Source organism: Nyctereutes procyonoides, unplaced genomic scaffold (genome assembly GCF_905146905.1).
Source record: "Nyctereutes procyonoides isolate TBG_1078 unplaced genomic scaffold, NYPRO_anot_genome, whole genome shotgun sequence".
Classification (NCBI taxonomy): Eukaryota; Metazoa; Chordata; class Mammalia; order Carnivora; family Canidae; genus Nyctereutes; species Nyctereutes procyonoides.
In genome coordinates this window covers 43,896-59,667 of record NW_026575037.1, presented here as the reverse complement: position 1 = coordinate 59,667, position 15,772 = coordinate 43,896, and the positions used below count along the sequence as shown (strand labels likewise).

The following is a 15,772-nucleotide window of genomic DNA, read 5'->3' as shown; positions in this document are numbered from 1 at the left end:
ACTCAGAGCCTGGGTGTATGCCAGATTCTCACGTGCTCTGTAGGCTTTCCCCCATGGTGGAAGATGCAAATTACCTGCCCATAGGTTGAATATGGCTTGAAGATATTTTCTGACTGGCCATTATTTAATAGTCACACACACACAAATACATTCAGGATGTCTGGCTTTTCTTAAAACATCTAGCTCTGCTGGGAGAGCATTCCTGCAGGACAGCTCTCAGTTGGGAAAACAGTGGCTGCCTTTTGATGGAGCACTTATTCTCTGGTTTGCTGCAGGCTTCATCCTAGCCTGCTCACTTCATATATTTACGTTACTTGTCTAGTCTGGAAGGTATTTGAGTTCACAGGCCTCCCCCTCCTCCAGAATTCCAGTGCCTCAAGTTAGGCAAAATTCTCATGAAGACCAATTTGCGTGTCATCAATGCAAAAGTGAACAGCTCTTAGATGTTAACTAGGCTTACTGCAGTGATCATTTAGCAATACACACAAATAATGAATACCCTCTCCTCACAACTTCAGGAGCACACCAAGGGGGCTTAAGACCAGTGTCTGAGTAAACAGCCTGAGTCACCACGTGTATATGACCAAAGTGGTCTCCATTGGTACAAATCTCTCTGTAGGAAATGAAGCTGAAAGCTGCCCAACTATAATTTTTGCCCACGGATCTTTCTTCAGTCTCTGGAGGAACACATACTCAACATCACTCTTCTTTCATACCCACAGACTTCCAAAATTTTGAAGACAACTATCATCACCCATGACAGCCTCTTCCCACTTCCAAAGGCTTTCCAAGAAGTCTGCTTAATTCCCTGGATGACTTTCCCAAGATATTGTGGAGACCTCATCTTCATTCTGGTAAATCCTGAGCTTGGCTGTGCCACCCAAATGTGCTATTCCAAAGTCAGCACAGCTTGAGAGTGAGAACAGAATGGCAGAGTAGATCCTCTGACTCAGACCCCATTCCTTTATCACCTGTCCTAACACTGAGTGAACTTACAGATTAGAAAATAGAGGATTCCCAAACTAGGGCCCTTTGAGGTACAGGGGCATTGCAAGACATAGTCTTCCTTTTACATGATGGCTCCAGGGAAAGACCATCCCCTAAGAAATACCAAGTATTTGCAATGGATAAAATCCAAAATCCTTACATCCTTTCTCCTCAATGAGCTAATACAATTTTGTAAAGATGACACTCTAACTTTGAAATATGTTATACCTCAGGAGGTTAGAGTCCATTTGAAAGGACCTGTGAAGTAACTTGGGGTGGTGGATGGTGACATTTATTTTCCATGGTGATGCTCATTAAGTCAGCCTTGGCATAATTAGAGGAGATGAAATTCAAGCCAATCTCTGAACTGCTGGTTTTAGTTTCAAAAAACATATAGGACTGATGTGAGAGGCTCAAGTGAGACTTGGGGTTAGATGTGGTTTTAGTTTAACTTTCGTTTATTTCATTAAATGAGATAGTGTATGTGAGTCACTTAGTAAGTCACTGGAACATGTTTGTTTTTATTACTAATCCATGTCTTCTAGCCGTTCTTAACCATCTTTACTTCCACCGCAGTCTTTACACTGGGTCCCACATATAGCTGTCACTCAGTGAAGGAGAGTAAACTGATACTGGAGATTTTAGTCGACTGTCTCTGACATGCAGTTATGGGGCCACTTACATCCATCCCTTCCACAAGAACAGAACAAAGAGCTTAGGCTACAAGGTTGGGGTAGCTGAGGAAAGTTGTTAAAGTGGGTTAATAGATTCTTAAAACTTGGGATCATGTCAGCAGCAGTTCCATCTGGGGGGAGACAGAGTAGATTAGATGTTCTCACAAATCTGTCTCACATCTATGGAAATCCTATTCTCTTTATAGTCTTCTGGCACAGAATACTATGCTATCTCACTTGAGATCATTCCCACAGAACCAGTAGAAAGATAAAGTGAAAGCAAACCAGCAATCAAATTTGATTGTCTTCCATCCTAAGGAACTTGGTGTATAGTCATTAAGGCATCAGCATCTGTTGGGGGCTCCAGCAGGGAATCCTACTCAAGGACACAGTACAGGAAGCAGAGGGGATCAATCCAAGTGGTACTAAAGATGACAGGATGGGACGGACATTTTTTATTTCCCCAGATCTTCAGGCAACCTCACTAAGCTGGAGGTCGCACGCAACTGAGTATGAAACCAAGAAAAATATGAGGCTTAAAAAATACTGTGCATTATAATTCTTCAATCTCTGGAAGGCTAGGAGCCCAAGGTCAGTGTGGGCAGGAAGCGGAACAGACTTCCCAGCCAAGGAGTTACACAATCTTCACGGTCTTGAGCATATCTGACAGTATGTAAGTGTCATCCCAACCCCTCGCAGGCTTCCTCAGGGTTTGCTCCAAGGCCTGGGCCATCTCCAAGAGCTCTGATGTGGCAAGTTTCTGCTCTGGGTGCAGCTGACAGAACAGGATCTCGTTTACTTCACCCTCAATTCGCCGGACATACAGGAGAGGGAAGACTGCTTTGAGCCCGGTCAGCACTGAGTCCTTCAGCCCCAAGTCCCGGCACACGAGGTTGAGGATAAAAACACCTATATGGTGGGAAGGAAAAGAGTCATGTTCATCAGATCAGGAGACATGCTGGAGACAAGATTCAGCTCTGAGGAATATACCAATTCCTGCCACAGGGAGGTTGGTGGCCTAGGAAAACAAAACTGCGGTGAGTCTGCAGAGAACACACCGCATATGAAGACAGAGAAGAGCATGGGGAATACGTGAACTACAAGAAAACCTGAAGCTAATTTTTGCTCTTCTGTGCTGCTAACAAATTCCCATTCTCCGTGCCTCAGTTTCCCCAACAATTGCTTTGAGAAAGAAGGAATACATACCCCGAGAAAAAAATGTACCAATTCCACAGGGATGTTAGCTTCCTGACGTACATTATGGAATATTTATCAGCCAGTAAGAGGACCAAGGTTACCATGACCTGTGACAACGAAGGTTCCAAATAACTCTGTTCACTCAAGTACCTGACACAAATCAAAACATCTGGGAGGCTGTCAATATGGACTAAGAACTCGTTTCTAAGTCGCAAGGACTGGGGTTGGAGTGCAGCTTGTTACCTTGTGTCACCCCGGCAAAGATTCCTTACTTGGTTTACTTATCTGAAAACAGGCTGCTACAAAGATGACACAGCACAGCCTAGTGCAGCCCACATAGAAAGAAATCAAGCGGTAGCTAGCGTGACCAAGCTGGGAGAAATGTGAATTGCTACACCTTGTCAAACTGTGGCAACATCTAGAAAACCCCAGCTTACCAGTAAACTATGATCCAAATTACAACCCTACCTACAAAAATGTTTTATATATAACCCTACCTACAAATATATAACACACCTGCAAATATATCTCACCAAAAGGCATCTATTAGAATGTTGATATCAGTACTATTTATAAAAGCCCCAAGTAGGAAATATCTAACACCAACAGCAGAATGGAAAAATGAATGTTGTATAGACACACAATGATACTACACACCAATATAAAGGAAAAAGGTAAACACAACGCTATGGATAAATCTCATAAAGATCATGTTTGGTGAAAGAAGGCAAACAGTATGTTCCATAAGATTCCATTTATACAAAGAAAAAAAATGAGCAAAACTAAGCTGTACTGGGGCACCTGGGTGGTTCAATGCTTGAGCATAGGTCTTCGGTCAGGTCATGATCCTGGGGTCCTGAGATCGAGTCCTACATCAGGCTCACTACAGGGAGACTGCTTGTTCCTCTGCCTATGTCTCTGCCTCTCTCTGTCTCTCATGAATAAATAAAATCTTTAAAAACAAAAACAAACCAAGCTATACTGACTTAAGCTAGAACAGGGGTTATCCTTGAGAGGAGGATGAGTTACTGGAAAGACCTAAGAGGTAGGCTTTCTGGGGTGCTGCAAATGTTCTGTGTTTGACGCTGGTAAATGGGTGTGTTCAACTCAGGAAAGTTCATTGAGCTACACTTATGACGTGCACATTTTTCATTTAAAAGAAAACAATTTTGAAAGGGCCCACCCCTCATCCCTCCCTAACCTTTTATACTTCCTACCTTCCGGAGTCAAGATGCTTTTGACCTTCTGTAGGAAAGGCTGGTCCACAAAAGCTTGTGGTGGACAACTCATGCCCAGTGTTGGATCCTTACTGTCTACATCAAACATGATGACATTGTAGCGGGGCCGTGCTGGGAAAGAGAAGCAAACAAGTCTTTGTCTACCACCATTTACATTCCTACTCCCTATATTCCCTGTGACCTGTGGTGGCCACAGGTGGCTAAGTCCGAAGGATGACATGGACTCTGTCATTTGCCTGTAAGGGCACTAAGTACGCTGTCCAGGAAAGTCGTGGTCAATCAGGGTTCTGCTGTGAGCCCCTTACATGAAATGGCCTTTATCTGATCTTTTCCTCCGTATTTAAAAGCACCTTCCAAAGGCACACACATTCATGGGGTCCATGCTAGCATGATTACTACTTGGTTAACAGTTCATCTATACCAGTAATTTTCAATCCAGGCAAAGCATTAGTCACCTGGGAATATTCAAAATACTTTGAGAATCTGGGCTCCATTCCTGACCACCTGAGTCAAAAACCCTGGCGTGGGAGGAACAGGTCAGAGAAGAGATAGGAAGCCTCTGGTATTTTCCTTAAACTCCCAAGAAATTCCTAAATCAGGCAAAGTTGAGAACTACTGCTAGGCAGCAAATCAGCTGCCTAAGCCTTTAAGGGCTGACTCTGCAAATGGCTGTGGGAGAAAATGCCCTCAAATTAATTAGTGTATCTTTTCTAGTCCTCAAACAATAGCTGGCTCAAGAAAGATTTTGCTAAATGAGAAAGAACTGATGATGCATTGGATGAGCTCCTTGCTATAATGAAAACAGTTTTTACAAGGGGTAAGCCTACAATACTACTGACTTTTAGCAAACTTTGAGACTGTGATACCAATTATTCAAGAATTCATAAATACTGACTTAGGACTACTGTATGCCCATAACAGGGCATAACACAGATCTTGTTTGGGTTTCTTAAGAGAGCAGAACATGTCAGCTTCAGCTCATCAAAGTCCAAGAACTACCACTGTCCACATTTGTAGGAGCCCTCCAATGATCTGGAAGGTGGTTGTTAGAGGTGACTGCCAGATTATTCAAAACCCATCAACCAACTGTCAATACAGCAACATGTCACGCACTGACAGCCTGCCATGAGCCTAGGGCAGTTTTCAATGTTTCACATGTACTAGCTGTGTTGGGACTGGGCCCCCACACTGGCCCCAGCCTCAGAGGTAATCTCTGAAGCTCTGATATCCTTAAATTCAGTTTGCAATTAAAATCTCTGCACCATCTGTCCACCCCAGCACCAAGGTACTCACCCCAGCCATCCTGCTTTGCCACACTTTACTGGGAGATGCCCTAAACCAGTGAGAACCAGAGTATCAGCGATGGAATAGGCAGACCAGGAGGGGTGGGTGGCCTGAGCTCACCAGGTCCACTTAAAATTGAACCAACCTGACTGACTTCTCCCTGAGGGGCTCAGGCTCTGGGAAGCACCATCCCCAGCCTCCATATCAAGTGGCAAAAGGATCACAGAGCTGTTGCAGAACATTAGTATGTCTTTTGTCATAAATCAGGGACACGAATTATTAGAGCAAAATGGAGTCTCAATTCCAGCAGCAGCACGGCCATCAGCATCCCCACGGAGTAGCATCTGCCTCAGGGTTCCTGAACCTCAGCAGTGACATTTGGGGCCAGATAATTCTTTGTCATGGGTGGCTGTCCTGTGCACTGTAGGGTGTTTAGCAGGATCTTTGGTCTCTACTCACTGTCAGAAGTACCCTCACCCTGCGGTTACAAGCACCAAAAACACATCTGCAGACACTGCCTGATGCTCCTCAGCTTTACAACCACTGATCTATATGAACGCTGTTTTGCTCTATCTCTGGCTTCACCTCCAGCTGAAAGACTGAAAAAAAAAAAAAATTTCCCAACACACACCCCAACTTTTCTTCCTCTTTTCCTCACCCACTACAGACCTTAGGTTTCTTGGGAGGATGAGGAAGTGACAAGAACACAGAGTCAGAAAAGAATCAGGAGAAAGACCCACTGATCTGTTAGCACCACAAGGGCAGAAACGGACTGTTTCACTTGTTGCTGTGGCCCAACCCCTAGCACAGTGCTGAGCACATGGTCGGCACCCTGTATTCACTGAATCAATACATCAACCAAGGAATGAACAAATCTACAGGTCTAAGACTGGGACAATGCTAATGCTGCCGTCTTAGAGATGAATTCTAGAGGCCCTTGCAGGCCTGACAACCTTGGATTAATCTTCCCTCAGCACCCCTCCAAAGTCTCCAATAGCAGTACCTTCTCTTCCCGCCAGGCTGGTAATATAGTCCAGGCCATCTGCAATATGGACCTTCATCCGCTCGCTCTGGGAGAAGCCAAACCACTGGGTGGCCACGTCCAACATGGAGGGGTCGATCTCCACAGCATCAATGCAGGACTTCGGGAAATGATCGTGGACAAACAGGGGGAGGCTGCCCCCACCCAGGCCTACCACCAACATTGCCAGGGGGGTCTCTGCAATAAAAGAATCAAGTATCATTTGACAATCTGCTCGCTGACAGTTTTATACCATCCTTGGGGAGGGGAAAGGAGGAAGTTGGATTACTGGCTCTGCCCAGGGGAAACACAGTTTAGAGGCCTAGCTTCTCTGTCTCATCCCAGAAATGTAGAAGCCAATCTGACATCTGAAAACTCACCCCTGGTTACACAATCCTTTCTCTACTAGATCCAGAAGCTGAACCAGTGTGTTACTATTACAGACCTTTAATGATCCCCAAGCACTCAGCTGACATCGTATCACCATCCCTAACATAAGCATTATTAGATTCCCCCTAGTAACTCGGAGGGATGATAGCCAACATCTCTCTCAAGATCACAAGGCAGTGGAGATGCAATGCCCTCTGCCCAGCTTTCAATCCAAAGGCCACAACTGCCTCTCAGACACATCAGCCCAGCGAGAGCAATCCATGTGAGTGAGTTCCAGAAATCACAGGAAAACAAAGGCCCAAATCCTAGCTGTAAGTACAGAGAAACCTCAGCTACCACAGGAAGATAGAAGTCAAGAAACAAGAATCACCCAAAGGAGACACTAAATATTGGATTAATACCTGAGGATTAAACCTAAGAACTGAGACTTTAGGGACATACATCAGCACCTATACAGGCCAAAAATACAGGGTGTTTCAGTAAGACACACTCAGGACTTCAGGTGAACAGCTACAAGCTTACATAGAAAAATGAGTACTTTTTACTACTGTAGTTGGAGCCAAACCTGTTTTAGTAATAAGGCTAAGACTGTACTGCCTACAATATAGGTTTTTTTTATTTAAGTAGAAATTCAAGTAAGAATTGCATCTGGTGCTCAAATTATAACACATGACTGAAAAGCCAGAAATTCTTCTAAAATGCAAAGGCATTTTTGGAGTCATGATTTGTAAAGGTTAATCTGGTTTCACGGGTAGACTCATAAGCAGACACTCATCAAACTGAACAACTTAAAATCTGTGTACTTTGTGTCTCATTGAATATATTTTATACCTTAATATTTTAAATAAATGAATAAACAAAAACTTTAGACATCCACAGATGCAGCCATTTCAAGATCACAATTAGAGTTGAGGGAAAAGTTACTGAATGTTTATTAAATTAACTTGGGAGATGGCTGGGAATAAGAAAGCTTTGCTGTATGAGCATTTGTTGGTCTCTAATCCCTGTGCTCAAAGCACAAGCCAGCTGACACGGCATCCATCTGCAATCTTACAGGCCCCTCCTGTGGAGGGCAGGGGCACTTCCCTCACCTAAGAGCAGCTCCGGGTTTCTCAGCAGGGCAAGGCCGGCAATCATTGCTTTGTGGTGTTCACAGCACAGGTAACTCTTGTCAATGGACTGCCCTGGGGCTGCTGAGAGGTCCTCGGGAGTGTTAGCAGCCCGCTGCTTTTTCCTGTCCTTTTTCCGTTTCTTCTGGGCTAAAGAAGAGGTAGAGATGATGAGGTCCTATGCTTACTTAGCACTGTAGTCTGTGGAAGGGGAGCCACATCAGCAGCACTGTGCTGTAGTGAGCTTGATTCAACTCAAAACCCACACCACTGGGCATGGAGCCTACTTAAATTAAAAAAAAAAAAAAAAAAAAAAAAAAAATCCCAGAGGACATGGCCTCGATCTACACTGCCCAATACTGTAACCTCCAGCCACTTGCAGGTATGGAAATGTAAACATTAATACAACTGTTTAAAAAGATTCAATTCCTTACTGGCACCAGCCACATTTCACATGATCAAGAGCCACACATGGTTAATGGTGACTATATTGGGCAGTTAAGTGATTATTAAATATTCCCTCCAATGTAGAAAGTTCTACTGAATAGTACTGGGCTAGGTGACCTCTAAGGTACTCACCAACTCTAAAGCCTCTCTGAAACATGCTAGCAGGTGGCACTATGGAGAGGCTCTAAATGTTTCTGGCTCATCTCACAGAAGTTTACTAATGAATATAATACAGATGCATATGAAGCAACATGCAAAACAGCCTCTAAACTGAAGGCATTGAAGTGATAATCACAACTATTTGGTGAACCACCTCCCCAGCCCCTCATCATTTCAGACCCAGGCTCTGCTCAAGAATAACATACACCTCTATTTTGCTTATTGCCACTTAAATTTTAAGAGCCCAGATGGTAACAGGACAACTTGCAGAGCCCTGTGCCTCTGACCACAGGTACCCAGTTCTGTCCTACATCTTAGCCAAGCTGCCAGGTCTTTCTACCACCCAGATGGAGAGTCCAGCCATGTCCACTTGGATCCTACTAGTGTGTTGATGATACCTCACCTCTGTGAGACGCATCCTTCAGCAACCTTGCTTCTGACTGCACCACACTCCTGTTGCTAAGGAAGATCAGCCGCCGGAAATAGTGCTTGTCATCCCCCTGCACATCCTCGACCACGTAGCTGCCACTCAAGGGACTGCAGTTTTGGTGCTGAACGGTCCGGACCCCGATGTCCCCACCCACAGACAGAAAGGGCACCTGAAGATATAAAAAGAGATGTGGTCAAACACCACCTCAGTTAAGAAACATGAGGAATTATAACCCTTTCCCTTTGTGGGTATATGAGGAATCCCCATATCAAGGTTCTAGACAGCAAGAACTTCCAAGGTTTGCCTTGAACTTTCCTGGAGCCTTTCAACACATCCCAAAAGATTTAATTCACTCTTCTGAAAACCAATTGAACACAAAGATTTCCAAAACCCTCAGTGAAATGCAATGGGTTCTCCCTAAGAAAAAAACATGAGTGGGGATCCCTGGGTGGCTCAGTGGTTTAGTGCCTGCCTTCGGCCCAGGGCGTGATCCTGGAGTCCCGGGATCGAGTTCTGCGTCACGCTCCCTGCATCGGGCCTGCTTCTCCCTCTGCCTGTGTCTCTCTGCCTCTCTCTCTCTCTCTCTGTCTCTCATGAATAAATAAATAAAATCTTAAAAAAATAAAATAAAACAAAACACATGAGTTTCTCTTTAGGAATCCTCAAAGGACTTTCCATAAAAGCTAGAGGGAACACTCAGGAGAAGACTATAACTATGAGAGAAGGAGCCTGAACAGGGATAAAGACAACAAAATCCAGAGGAAAAGCAAAAATTCCAAGTTTGGAAAATCTCTCCCTTCCCCCAATTATTCTCACCTTTTCCCTTATTTTTTCTAAACAGGAGAAAAAACTAGGAGAAAAATACATTTTCCCCCCAGACTTTTCCATTTATCTTTCTAATCTTTACTCTCTCTTTCTAATCATTTCTCTTTTCTAATTTTTTAAAGACCTCCAAGAAAATGTCATAATCACCAGGGGCCTCTGACTTTACAGAAATGTAGGCACTGGACAGAAGGTGCCAAATGACCTCCCCACAGGATCCGCATCTCTCTGGTGGACACCAACCCCAGAGTCTGCCAGGAAGAATCAAGCACGTTCATCTGCAAACACAAGACAGCCGAGTGGGCAGAACAACAGGCTATAACCTGGGAGTCTAGGTGCATCTTTTCAAATCTGTTACTTCAGCAACAAGCTTCTAGGGACCCTGGCCTTTCTATCCATCATGGATAAAGTACCTGCAGTAAATTCACCAATGAGCAGGATGGAACAAGACAATATAGGCTGATGAATACCATAACACTACTTGCCAAAGTAGTGTTTTCCTCCATAGGAAAATACCTGACCAGCAATACTAATATCCTGAAAACTAACCTGAGCTGTTTTTGCCTCTTTTCCATTCTACACTCAGATAATGATGGTTCTAGAAAACAAAATGGTCAAGGAAGGCCTGCACAAAAAAAGGGTAAGGAGAAACATACTGAGCAATGCACAGTATAAAGAGCTGGAGCCTGCAAGGGGAAGAGCATTTGTGGAGTCTCAAAGGCCACACAAACACAGATGCTACTATGGGTCTCCAAAGAGCAACTACTCACCTTCCTCTCACTACCTGAAGCAAGAGAACTAAGTACTGACCACTCAGTTCTGAGGTGTTGATATGCCCTCCAGGAACAGCCTAAGGGAAGAGACACTAGTCCCAGGTCCAAGACACCTTCTGCCTTCCTGCCTAATACGACTTCTCTAGCAATCTGTGAAAGCTCTGCCAAAGCTTTGTTACCTGCTGCTGGCTGGGCATCCCGGCAGGAGCCAACTCCATGACTCTGGCTGACAGCTCGGCCTGGATGCTGTCCATGCCTTCATACTGCTGACCTCGGTGGAGGGCCACTGTGATCAGCCTCCTGAAGCCTGCACTGGCCGCCAGCTGCTTCCGACCCTCCTCCATGCCAAAGAGCCACTCGGTCTCCCGACCCTGGGGGACTGGAAAGAGGCAGCTGGTGACAGGGAGTCCAGGGAAGAGTGTTCAAGCCCCAATCAATATGACCTACATGGCCACGAGTCAGCCCTGGCGTAGGCCCAGCATCCCTTCCGAATGTGACCCACTGAGGGTTATCACTTCCCTAGTACACAAGGCTCAGAGTAAAGCAGCCATCAGACACATGGTAGGACCCACATGACCCTGTGTGTAAGAGGAGAGAGGCAGGCACCTACTGCAAGAAAAATAGCAATAATGCTAACGCTTATTGCATGCCAAGCAGTATTCCAAGAAGTTTACAAACAGAAACTAATTGAATTCTCACAGTAGTCTACGGTACAGGTGGTATTAATATTCCCATTTATAAATGAGGACATTGAGACACAGAAGCTGAATTATTTGCCCAAGTTATTTGCCAATTAATTTCCCACACAATTAGTAAATGGTGAGGCTGGGACTTAAACCCAGGCAGTCCAGCCCCAAATTCCATGCTTATACTGGTTATACCATTTGTTCCCAAAGGTAGACAGGTAGGATTATGGAATACTTGGGAAAATAGCTCACCTGTCAGCAAATCACCAGCATGATGATTTCAACACCTTGCCACTGTCTGGAATTTGCTACTTTTGAAAGCACTTCCTCATCCTTATCATTAAACACCACTATTGTTTATTAAGCACTTACTATGTGGGAGCAGCACCCTAAGAGACCTTACACTTTTCACACCTATATGACACAGTCAACTAAATCACTTTATAGATGAGGAAACTCAGGCACAGAAAGAAAAGGTATGTCTGAGGTCACACCACCAAGACTGAGCTAGACTGAGCTAGAACTGGAACCCAAATAGTCACTTTTTAAGCGACTACTCTGTACTGTCTCCCTAAATTCAGCAGAGAAGCACAGCAAATTCCCCCCAAGTCATGCAGCTCACAGGCTACAGAGCTGACTCTGCTGCTTGTCACTCCATGTTACAAAGTAACTCTCAACACTGTGACACTTACCTAAATTGATCTGTCTTGCCTTTCTCTCCTCCCTACCAAAGCCATTCTCACACTTCACCAAGCTTTTGCAATGAAGATGTGAAGAAATATGCCTCAAATCTTAAGTAGGTAGCTGGACAGCTGCTACTCCCTGTTCCTCAGGCCTGGACTAGTCTAAACTCTTGAAGTGCCACCCCCTGCAAGATAAAATCGGCCAAAGCATACCCATCCACCAAAGTCCCAGCCCCTATGAGCCAGCCCCTCCAGGGAAGAGAGGGAGCAATCCCAACTCACTGATGAAAATGGCAAAATGATTGTCCCGCGATGGTTTCACAGTGGGGCTGTCCACCACGTGGAGGGTGTAGCGTGGCTCCCCCGTGTCCCCATCGCACAAGTCCAGAGATACACTCCCCAGCCCGGCCTTGCGGTACAGCTGGCTGCACAGCCAGGCATACTGCTGCCGCTCCCGCACCGCCTCAGCCAGCCGCTCGGCACTCTCCAGCCGCACAGGCTTGCCCTGCTCCTGAGCACAGAGCTCAAAGATTTGAAGGGCAGAGCCAGGGACTGGCCTGAACTTGGTCATGATGAAGGCAAAAACAGGTAGGGAGAACCGAGGCTCTGCTTCCAGCACCTGGTCCTGGCTGTTGGCCACCTGGTGTACCCTCACCATCCACCCCTCCCGAGAGAAGTGACCCACTGCTTTCTTCAGGATGTGAGCCTGAGCCAGGGAGATGCAGAGGTAGCGACCGCCCACCTGCAGGACACGGCCAACCTCAGCCAGCATCCTGTCCACTTGGTGCAGGGTCTTCTCCTCCTCGTCCGTCAGGACAGCGTCCAGGGTGCCCTTATCCAACACCACCTGGAAGGAAGCATCAGGAAACTCCATCTGTGTCATGTCCATCTTCAAGAAGCTCATCTGGGGCCGTCGGCTGGCATTCCGCTCCTTCATTTGCTTGATGACCACCTCACTGATGTCGATGTTCACTATATCCTGATAGCCCACATCATACAGCTGTTCACTGAGCTCTGAGTTACCGCACCCAATCACCAGTACCTGAGGGAAAAAGCCAACAAGATGAAGGTGATCAAGGTAAAGGAATAACTGGCAGATACTTCCCAGAATCAAGTCTCCGTATGGCTGTCAAGTTCTTAGAAGATGCAGATGCTACTGATTCTAAGCTGATTCTAGGCTCCACCTTGAAAAACTACGGCTTTGAGAATCTCACTTTGAAATCCACATTCATGGGGCAGCCTGGGTGGCTCAGCGGTTTAGCGCCCCCTTCAGCCCAGGGCGTGATCCTGGAGACCCGGGATCGAGTCCCGCGTTGGGCTCCCTGCATGGAGCCTGCTTCTCCCTCTGCCTGTGTCTCTGCGTCTCTCTCTCTGTGTGTGTGTGTGTGTCTCTCATGAATAAATAAATAAAATTTAAAAAAAAGAAAGAAATCCACATTCATTCATCAAGGATGCAAGGTATGTATATAAAAAGGGACTTTCCATGTTACAAAAACAACCAAGTCCATGCTTTCCCTGAAGCAAGCATTGAACACTCAAGAAGGGAGAGAAGTCACAGAATCTAAAAACAGTAGTTTTGAACTCAAACCTCCTGTTTTACTCTTGAAAACCTTGCTGTGACATAACTCTATTCCACTCACGGCTTCAGGTCCACCTGACCGTATTCTGTTACTTTTGTGTGTTTCAGTTGGCTCCACCACCAGTACAGGAGCCCAAAGCAGAGCTTGAACTCACAGCCCAGAGACCAAGACCTGAGCTGAGCTCAGAAGTCAGACACTAACTGACTGAGCCCCCCGGTGCCCACACTCTCCTATTTTCTAAAGCCAAACTTAAAACACAAGTTGCGACCACCCTCTGTGGGGCAACTGCACATTGATCCTTAAATATTCTCCCCCAATGTCACTATCTCTAGAAAAGTGCATAAACCTTAGACTAGATAGGATTGAATTTAAAAGCCCATGTGGCTGCTTACTACATGTATGATCCTGGGCAAGAGACTGGCTCTCAGAGCCTCAGTTTCCATGTCCATGCAATGAGCGAACCTTACAGAATTCATTATGAGATTTGAACTGTTGAACACACATAGCACCCAGCACGAGGCTTGGCACGTAGAGCGTCCTCCAAGAACATGACATTTTACTCCCTGCCTCTTCCCCACCTGCACGACGTACAGTTCCGTCTCCATCAACCGCGGGCGCTGTACTCCCCAGCTGCCATTTCTGGAACGTGCCTCAGGGCTCTTGTTGCTTATGAGCTAAGCACGGTGCCTGAAATTAGGGTGCCGGCCACCCCAGTTCCGAGAACGGGCTCCCGATTCCGTGCAGCCGCAGGCACTATCTGCCCTACAGGGGTGGACGGGGACAGAGCCACCCACCACGGCTCCAGGAGGCCATCTCCGCCTGGACTCCCAAAGGAGCCCTCTTCCAGGGAGATCAGTAATTCGGGGAGGGGCTGGCGGCAGCACGTCTGTTCCCTGAAAGCCTCGAAGCAGGCGTGTTTACCTCCCTTTGAGCCGAGGGGTGCGGAGAACCCGGGCCCCAGCACGCACCCAGCGCGGACGCCCTGCTCGGTGCCCGGGGTCCGAGCGCACCCAGGACGCCGGGCCGCGCTCACCTTCTCCCGGGGCTTGATGTACTTGTGCAGCACCCCGCACAGCTCCAGGTAGCCTCCATACCACTCGAAAGCCTTCTTCCCTCGCTGCTGGAAGAACTTCTCCCAATAGTCAGCGGAGCCGAACTCCTTCGAGCTTTTGGGTAGGAGGTTCATGCTGCCGGCGTCCGACTGCCCCACTCGCCCGAGGAGGGACCATGGGACGGGCTCCCCACACGCGCCGGCGGCGACCCTGCGGCGGGAGTCGTTCCGCACAAACGCCCACGCCGACTTCTCCCCCGCCCGAAACCCAAAGGGCTGACGCTTCCGCGCCGCGCCCACACGCGGGACGCCGAGCCCAGCCCACGGCCCCCCCTCCTCCCGGCTCCAGGCCGCGGCCCCACGTGCGCCCCCTCACGCTACCTCAGAGCGGGGCGCGGGACCCGCAACCACATCCGGGGGCGCGGCCGCGCGATTGGCCGGCCACGCAGGCCCGCCCCGCGCGGTGGCTCTGGCACCTCATTGGCCGGGACGCGCTCGCCACGCGCCTGCGCGGTCCACGCGGCGCCGAGCGTTCCCCGGCGCGCCGCGGGAGGGGGCGGGGCCTCGGGCCCAAGTCCGGGCGGAAGGGGCCGCGCTTCCGGGGCCGCGCTTCCGGGGCCGCCCGGCCGGCTGTGCGCGCCGCGCGGGGGCCTCCGCCCCGGGTGTGAGGTTTCCGCGCGCGGCCCTCCCGGCCGGGCGACCCGTTCCGCTCCGAGCGGACCTCGCGGCCGCTTCTGACCCCGAGCGCGGCCGGCTGCGGGCGCCGGAGGAGGAGGCTCCCGAAGAGAGACGCCGGGGGAAGGGCGCGAGGCGAGGAGTGAGGCGAGCACGCCCAGCAGCAGGCAGCCCTCCTCGCCCGGTCGTCCTCTGCGTCTCCCGCGCACCGTCGCTTCCCGTAGCCGCTTGGACGATTGAGGTTTGTTTTGCAGGAGGCTGGCCTGTCGGCCCACAGGCAGGATTCATTCCCCTGTTACTGTAGCGACGTGAGCTGCCGCCGAGGAGAGCCGCTGCGTGCTCCGAAGCTGCTCCTCACCTTGTCCCCCCGGAGGACACCATGCGCCGTCAAGCTCATTTTGAGCATCGGCCTCCCTAGACGTCACGCTGGCGCCGTCGAACAGTGGTTGCGACTGCTTGCTTGAGGCGCTTAACGGACAGACTGTCCTCTCGTCTCACCTGACACCCTAAGGAATAAGGAAGGTCCTGTGAAGCGCACAGGCGCCGAATACTGCGCATCGCTGCGC

General features: G+C 48.2%; 1 protein-coding gene across 3 annotated transcripts; it reads right to left on the bottom strand.

The window, feature by feature from the left end:
* Positions 1 to 1,422: 1,422 nt before the first annotated feature.
* On the bottom strand, positions 1,423 to 15,010 carry METTL13 (methyltransferase 13, eEF1A lysine and N-terminal methyltransferase). 3 transcript variants are annotated; one of them, XM_055319427.1, is made up of 9 exons: positions 14,913 to 15,010; positions 14,514 to 14,742; positions 12,183 to 12,942; positions 10,711 to 10,910; positions 8,910 to 9,105; positions 7,883 to 8,050; positions 6,384 to 6,599; positions 4,076 to 4,207; positions 1,423 to 2,570 (listed from the first exon to the last, which is right to left on the bottom strand). In XM_055319427.1, the coding sequence occupies exons 1-9, from the start codon at positions 14,942 to 14,944 to the stop codon at positions 2,296 to 2,298; spliced, it is 2,208 nt and encodes a 735-aa protein (XP_055175402.1). In that variant the 5' UTR covers positions 14,945 to 15,010; the 3' UTR covers positions 1,423 to 2,295. The 3 variants fall into 3 exon arrangements, with proteins under 3 accessions (XP_055175402.1, XP_055175404.1, XP_055175403.1); XM_055319429.1 differs by lacking the exon at positions 14,514 to 14,742 and having other exon boundaries at positions 14,913 to 14,953; XM_055319428.1 differs by lacking the exon at positions 14,913 to 15,010 and having other exon boundaries at positions 14,514 to 14,897.
* Positions 15,011 to 15,772: the final 762 nt, after the last annotated feature.